Genomic DNA, 8365 nt, shown 5'->3' on the forward strand with positions numbered 1-8365 from the left:
TATTCAACAAATTTTGTAGTTTCTTTCACGTGCATTGAGACATTGACTCTGGCATCTTGACACTGTTTGGTGCATTAGAAGAGATTTGTTGGAGCAAGTGGAAGAGTTTCAAAAGTTTAAGAACATGAAGATCGCAATAAAGACAAGAATCAACGACGTTTCTAATCTTATTGTGATAGAAAGTTTAAATTTGATTAGAATTCTCCCAAACAAACAAACAGTATTATACGAGATAGTAGTTACCATTACCGAACACAGTTACCGAAATGGGCACATGTCCAATTTGGTTATTTAAACAGACATTTATATTAAGAAGTTTGATTGAAAGGGATAGCTCTAAGTGGATGAGCCATAGCCAAAGTCAAGCCAGTCTTCTCCTCCATATTCATAGATTCAGGCTGGATCCCATCTTCAAGCCTCCAATGAAACGAGTGAATCAAAGAAGCAAGAATCCAATGAACCATTTTGGTAGCCAAAGACAAGCCAGGGCAGATTCTCCGTCCAGACCCAAATGGAATCAGCTCAAAGTGCCTCCCTTTATAATCAACGTCCGACCCCAAGAACCTCTCTGGCTTAAACGAATCAGCGTCTTCCCAAACGCCTTCGTCCCTCCCGATCTTCCAAGCATTCACAATAACTCGAGCATTTTTGGGAACCACGAACCCTCCGATCTCGGCGTCTTCTCTTGCTTTGTGTGGCAATAGAAGAGGAGCCGGCGGGTGAAGCCGGAGAGTTTCTTTTATGATTTGTTGAAGAAATGGTAGCCTTACCCAGTCCGATTCGTCGACTGCCGTGCCTTCTCCGATCACTTCTTTCATCTCTGCTTAGGCTTTTGATAGTACTTTTGGGTTTCTTAATCGCTCTGCCATTGCCCATTCCACCGTCGATGTCGTCGTGTCGGTTCCCGCCGGAAATAGGACCTAAGTAATGACCAAAACAACACAAAGATGTGTAATTTTACTCTAAATATCGAGTTTAATCCCTACCTGCATAGAATAGAATGGGAGCTTTGAGCCACACCCGTAGGTTGGAGGGTATTTACAGTATAGACTAAACACAGTTAGAGGGTATTTCTACTTAATTCTTTTCCTAAAAAAGAACCGAAAATTCTAAGGATTGGCGAGAGGAGGGAGGACAGTTCGAGCGTTAGAAGTAGCAAAGTCAAGGTAGCATTCCCTATAACAGCACTCTAGTATTTAGTAAATTCTTTGAATAAGGTCTAGAATCACTCTTGAGAAACGACCTGATTTACACGTGTGTATGCAAGATCACTCATGTAGTTCAAGGCAGGTAAGGGTTGTGCTCACGAGGGAGACACCATCACTCTGTCTCGAAGGTAGGTTTAGGTATCTTTATTCTTAAAATACCTAAATTATTTTCCTAAAATACATAGACAATGGACTCATACAATTATTGAGCTTGACCCTACTGAGCTAGTGATACGATTTTTAGAGGGCTAAAACGTGTGTGCGCGTGTGACGAAAAGATATTGTGTAAGGTGGTTCAAACGTATATTAAACGCGCAGATATTACCGATATCAAATGTTTGATCAAATGTAGGTGGAACTTGGCATCTTCACTCTCTTTTGCAAGGTTGAGAAGGTTTTGAAGCATGTCATTTTCTTCCCCTAAAGTTGGCTCCTTCATCCGCTTGTCAATCATGTCATCAATGATATCTAAAAACTTGTTCATGTGAGCCATCATACGCCTTCGGCATCCTTGGAGGTCCATCTTCTTCAACATGGGAAAAAGATCTCCAACATTTGATCTTCCAGCCTCCTCCATTATACCCCAAACAGCCTCCTTAAATTCTTGACCCTTTTCACAAATATTCGAGTATTCATCACTCAAATCCACCAAAAAAATCATGTTGGAAAGCATGTCGAGAGTGATCACAAACACGACTCTTTCAATGTCTACAGCCTCACCTTTCGTAGCGCTTTCTTGAACACTAAAAGACGTTGGATTCTCTTAAGACGAACCGTATAGTTCATATGGAGGATGTTCTGGAAAAATATGTGATTGTTGCATAGTTTTCGAAGGGTTCTCCACAGGTCACACAAGGGAAGCCAGGGCAATGCTACCTCATGGTGGTCATAAATTGTTGCATCGGGATACATTCGGTCGCTCAAAACTTGGTCATGAGATTGGAGGACTTGCTTGGCCATGGATGGGGAGGATATCACTATGGAGGTCATTTGGCCTAGTTTAAGGGTCATGATGGGGCCATAGGAGTCGGCAAGTTTGGCTAGGGATTGGTGAGGGTTATGACCAATCTCCATCATATTTCCTATGAGAAAGTAACCTTTGGGCCCTGGAGGAAGTCGCTTTGGGTTGATTTTTCTAGTAAGTGAATGGAACAATAGTAGAAGGGGGAAGAGAAGAAAGAGACTGCCTCCTATTGTAAGCTCCATTTTCTCTTTCACTATGTCTCCCTCTCTTAGACATTTGGGTTGCCTTTTTATAACACAAAATTAATTGAATTGGTGGTTGTGAGGTCTTATCCAAGATATTTTCTTCTAGTTTTTGTGGTTGTCAAAATTTGCATGCCAAAATTGGTTCTACCGTGTTTCACATGGGAACGGGAAAAACTAAACTAACAAAACATGTCGTTTGAAATCAAGAAAAGAGATTTAGTGAGTGATGGCCAACCAACAATCTTATGTTGTTCGTGACTCGTGAGTAAGGAATAAACTACATTAAGAAATATATTGAAATCAATAAAAGAGAGGGAGTGAGTGATGGACAATCAACAATCTATATGTTACTCGTGAGGAAAGGAAATCGGAAAAACTAAACTAAAAAACTTGTTGAAATCAATAAAAGAGAGCTAGTGAATGTGAGCAGCCAACAATCTAAATCACAGAAATTAGAAAAATTAAACTACAAAAACCTATTGTCTAGCTTGTTCATGGATGAATGAACTATGACCGTAACAAAACATGTCAACTATTATTTGGTGTAACGAAACATGTTGGGTTAGTAAAAGAGAGCTAGTGAATGATGAGCAACCAACAGTCTATATGTTGCTCGTGAGTAACGAAAATCGAAAAAACTAAACTACAAAAACTCATTGTTGAACTTGTTCATGTACAGATGAACTATGATCGTAACTAAACATGTCAACTATTACTTGGGGTAACAAAACTGGTTGGGATAGTCCTACAAAATTGGCAGGACAACTATGTGCTATATATCAATTGAGTTCAAATTTATGTATATATATATTTGTACATATTTGATTTGAAATTTAATATTTAATACAGGAAGAGAAACGAGTTTTTGTAATTAAATCAACTACACATGTACTAACTAAGATCACCATAGAATGGTTTTTAGGTTGATCCTTTGATGTCATATACTTGTAAACATGGACATGGAGAGGGTGGATACTAATTCATTCCACTCTGAGCATATTGAGGATAGGAGGACAATAATTGAGCCCTACTAGGTCATTCCATCTTAATGCTCATGATATTAACCTTTTATTCATGCCTGTTCTATCAACATGTGATGTTTTTTAGGTCGACCCCTTAATTTCATTTGATTACAAACATGGATGTAGACAGCACGAACAATAATTGTACCTGAGATTATATAGGCATCAAAGAACAATAATTTTACCCAACTGGTCTTTCCATCTTCATAATCTTCATAATTTTGATATCGACCTTTGATCCATGATATCTTCATCACCTGTTTTACCACCATATAATGTTTTTTAGGTTGATCCCTCAATGTCATATGCTTATAAACATGAGTGTAAAGAGCATATACAATAGTTCGAGCACTAAGGTGCTCGAAAACCAACTCATATTCGGACTCTTGCTAATACTAAGATATGTCATCACTCGAGGTCGACTTTGCCTACAAGAAGGCAAGAGACAACATGCTTCCACCTGAAAGAGACGACCTCGTCTCAACAATAGTGTTTTGATTCTTATCTTTACAATGTCACTAATCATTTAGCAAAAACTAATGTCAAATTAGAACCTAACCCTTGACCTTTTTGCATGTAACGTAGAACACTTATCCATAAAAATGTATGTTGATAAGGTAAATAAACAAAAGACATACCTATGTCATGTTTTAATGAAATAGCTTACTAAAATCGATAGCAACTATGGTTCCCTACTCAAAGTATAGACATTAAAATAAAATATTTAAAAAGTAAGCAACAACCATACATATTTTGAGACTAAAACAGGATTTAAACATATATAAAGATGAATGAATGAATGAATGAATAATTTCATTACACCTTTCTGATTGAACCTTACCCAGAAAACATATGGATGGATTTCACCTTCACAGATAGAGTTCATGTTGCTTGGCCTGTCACTGCAGATCCTGAAGCGCGGGATCTTTCCTTCACCGATGATTGTGGTTCTGATAGGAAAAAAAACCATAATAGGGATTATACATTGCACCAAAGAAGAGAAAAGAGAATGAAAACATCTCTATTACAAAAAATAAAGCAAGTTTTAAGTTATTTCGATATCATCGTGACTCAATATACGACCTTACTCGAACAGCTGTTCGAGTAAGGTCGTATATTGAGTCATCGATGGCAAGCTCTCGTTTTGCTATTAACTGAGACGTACTTAGTGTACTAGTGGAGAATTGGACTATTTTGAGCCTTGGAAGAGATAGCCCTCTCGAAAAAAATATTGCCCAGCATAACTTATCATTGATATCATTAGTACAATTTCAGCCCCACTTTCATATTATCCGGTTCTTCTTATACCTCATTTGTTAAGAATCACAACCCTCCACAATGGTATGATATTGTCCACTTTGAGCATAAGCTCTCATGGCTTTATTTTTTGTTTCCCCAGAAGGCTTTATACTAATGAAGATGTATTCCTTACTTATAAACTCAAGATCAACCCCTTAATTAGCCGATGTGAGACTCCTCTCCCAATAATCTTCAACATTATTAATACTTGGAAGGCTTCATACATTCAAGGCCGGATCCGAGATGATTACCAGGTTACTTTAGCTACATGTAAATCATCAAGATCAACAAGAACATTTGTAAAAGAGATGAACTATGAGGTTACTGAAGCATTATCAAAATCCATGCTTAACGGCCAAGGTTTTAGTGCCTAAAAATCCTTATTGTCTTTCTATTCTGGGTTCCAGGACCCAGAACACGAGTCTAAATCAACATCTATTGACGTTCAGATTGTTCCCTGTTATCTATGTTCTCAGCTAGAAACAAAAACACAGTGAAACTACCATTGATGTTGCAGGCGTTCGGAATAGCTTTGTTTATCATTTGGTTTTACATTATCTATTTTATGAAACTGAATAAGCTTACTGGATATGAGGGCCTTTGGTCTGGTCTTAAACAGAATCCGCTGCCTGATTATCCCAATGACTTCCAACTCTGCAGTAGCTGATTTGGTATCGCCACTCTGATCCTCATCCACGCACTTCTTTTTCTTCAACACCAACAATGGCTTCTTCAGTGGCACTTTGCTTCCTGTCAGCTCATGGTACCCTACTGTAAAAGTATACACTTCCTACAAACCAATCAATCAATTGAAATAATTAGAAGCAACTAATGAAATGCAACTAATGAAATGCAACAAATTACCTCAGCAATGAAAAACAAAAATACTTTAGGAAACGGAAATCACTCTTGGAAACTGATTTAGCAAGGTGAAGGAGAAACCGATTGTTGTGCCGTAATGGCACAACCTGATATCCATGGTTGTACGCAAATGCCACCACTAAAATGTTCTAATACTCAATTGTTGTAGCGGAATACCACAACAAAAAATGCTTTGATACTCAATGGTTGTAGCAGAAATGGAAGCAAGATTGATCACACTCACACCCCACAAATAGAAATTAAACAAAAAGACACGCAGATTTACGTGATTTGGAGAGAATATGTGATTTGGAGAGAAGAAATTCTCCTACATCCACGTGTGGTAGTCAATCACTCTAACCAAAATATTTACAAATGTATCTCTCACGTTACAAAGTCTCTCGACAAAAGTTCTTCCTAATTGCCTCTAGGCAAATACAAAATGATAATGACTCCACGACTCAAAACAATGCTAGACAAGCCTTTTGTATAGGCATAGCAATACTAATTCTTAGGCATAAATCATAAATAAGAATATGGACTAAAAGAGATATGAACAAAGGGGTTATAAACTAAATGAGAGTTAATAACCAAAATAAATGAGCTAAGATGAACTTACAGTACCATATCAATTCAATCGATCCAGTAACTAAATCCTCCTCCGAACCTAACTAGTCTAAACAATTTCGTAATCTTGTCAGGGAATTCAATTCTAGGGCTACAATGGGAGCTGAGAATGAGGAGAACAAGAAGAAATTGAGAGAAATGCTAAAAGATCGATCAATGAGAAAGGAAAAGTTCAGTACCTGAGCGGAAGGCCGACATAGAACGCCGATTTCGAGGGTTTGAAGGCGATCTTCGAAGGAGGGTTGAGCTTCAACTATGCCTTGCAACTCAACGACGGCCCATTCCAAGCATTTGGTTTCGCCACAGTTACATTTCACCTTAATCTGCATCTTCCTACGCCTTCCGATTCTTGATTCCGCTGCTTTGAGATGAAAAAAGAAAACACGAAGCTCTGATGACTGATGAGGAAGACGACACAGAAACTCGGAAAAACGGCGCGAAATCTGAAAGCTCTTCCCGCTATTCTTGGAAAACAAAGAACGACGTCGTTTAGAAAGTGAAAAATTCATATTTTATATAATTTTAAAAATTATTTAATCAATTATTAAACTTTTAATCATATATTTAAGAGGAACTAAATAAAATAATTGAATTATTCGACAGTTAAATAAAATTATAAATATTCTGTGTTTAATAAATCTATGAATTATAAAAAAAAAATAATAAATAAATTAGAAATCAAATAAAATAAAGTAATTTAACTTGTATTAATATAATTAGAGACAAAATAGTAGGGGGTACGTGGTCGGGGTTGGGTTGGGTTGACGGAATTTTTTCATTCAACCAAAAGTTCGGGTTGGTTGGGTTGAGCAACCCAACCCAAAATTTTTCACAACCCAACCCTCCATTTTTAGGTTGGGTTCGGGTTGGGTTGTTAAATTTTTTTTTAAACTTTTATTTATCCATAATTTATAATTATTCGGAAACAATCTTAGATGAGATATATTAAAAGTTCACAAACAAACACCAATCAATCCATAATTATTCACAAAAATAAAAAAATAAAAAAATAAAAAACAACGACCCAAAACGGTAACATATTAACATAGTTCAACATTCTCATAACATTTCTTTAAAATTGGTTAAAGTACTAAAAATATAAGGATATATCATGAAATTAAAAACAATAAAAATAATTAGTTTAACCAGCCAAATCAGCTCAAAATCTGATCTTCCCTCGGTGTTTCTCAATTTTAACCCCCTTCCAAAGGGGTTCTCGTGAGAAACCTTATGGTTCCAGAAACTAGACAGGAGTTTATGGAAGGAAATGCGAAGCAATTCGGATACCGGAAGCTCAAGAATGGAGGTCCCAAACGTCAACGATGAGGTAAGTAGCCACCTTGGACTTTTCTTACGAAATACCTGTAGGAATCACTTGGATTTTCTTGTGAACCCTAAACCAAGTATAACACAAGGATATATGAAAGAAAAATCCAAAGAACCGTGAGTTAAGGCCCTAAACCGACCAAGTTGCTCGAGATTTAAGGAACGTTAAGATAAACAACTAAATGAGCTCTAATGCCTATGAAATTTTAATGCTAAGCATAATATATCATGTTAAGGTTATGTATGGAATTTGGTGGTTATTGGATAAGGATAAGTAGGTAAATCAAGAAACGGGGAAAATGACCATAATGCCCCTAAGTATATCTACCTACCGTTCATGACCAAGATGACCTCCAAATACTATGAAACTCTACTATAGACCTTATTTTATGGTTCTTGAAGAGGTGGTAAAGTTTGAAAGCTATTGGAACTCATTAAGTAGCAAAACCAAGAATTAGGGGAAAAATTACCATAATGCCCCTAACGAAGACTACCTACGGGTTAAGCCCTAAATGACCTCCCAACATTATGAAATGTTGTATGAATCCTTATCTCAAGATGTTGTATAACATAATGAAATTTGGGAGACATTGGGAAACGTTAGATAGCGAAAGCAAGATATGGGGAAAAATGTACATCACGATCCACATGACTTTACCTCCTAGGATGACTAACGAGGTACCCATGAAATAAGAGATTTCTCACAAGTACCCTTGGTTTCTAATAAGATTCTAAGTGCACAAGGTTATGTTGGGCTATTCCTAAGAAGAACCTCTAAGTTCAAAGCTTGACCCAATACGTTAGGCATAAAGC

The 8365-nt window shown here is 37.0% G+C and overlaps 1 protein-coding gene and 1 pseudogene across 2 annotated transcripts; both read right to left on the minus strand.

Annotated features, from left to right (window-relative positions):
• Positions 1–137: 137 nt before the first annotated feature.
• LOC111809432 (geraniol 8-hydroxylase-like) lies at positions 138–3127 on the minus strand (annotated as a pseudogene). Its single transcript, XR_015423309.1, has 2 exons — positions 1534–3127; positions 138–920 (listed from the first exon to the last, which is right to left on the minus strand). The product of XR_015423309.1 is annotated as a geraniol 8-hydroxylase-like (transcript).
• A 325-nt stretch (positions 3128–3452) lies between these two features.
• Positions 3453–6693, minus strand: LOC111809433 (chromosome transmission fidelity-like protein). The gene is made up of 4 exons (XM_023695896.2): positions 6406–6693; positions 5324–5528; positions 4281–4389; positions 3453–3696 (listed from the first exon to the last, which is right to left on the minus strand). The coding sequence occupies exons 1-3, from the start codon at positions 6553–6555 to the stop codon at positions 4322–4324; spliced, it is 423 nt and encodes a 140-aa protein (XP_023551664.2). The 5' UTR covers positions 6556–6693; the 3' UTR covers positions 3453–3696; positions 4281–4321.
• Between the last annotated feature and the right edge of the window lie 1672 nt (positions 6694–8365).

The sequence above is a fragment of the Cucurbita pepo genome, chromosome 13, assembly GCF_057944985.1.
Source record: "Cucurbita pepo subsp. pepo isolate OVF chromosome 13, ASM5794498v1, whole genome shotgun sequence".
Classification (NCBI taxonomy): domain Eukaryota; kingdom Viridiplantae; phylum Streptophyta; class Magnoliopsida; order Cucurbitales; family Cucurbitaceae; genus Cucurbita; species Cucurbita pepo.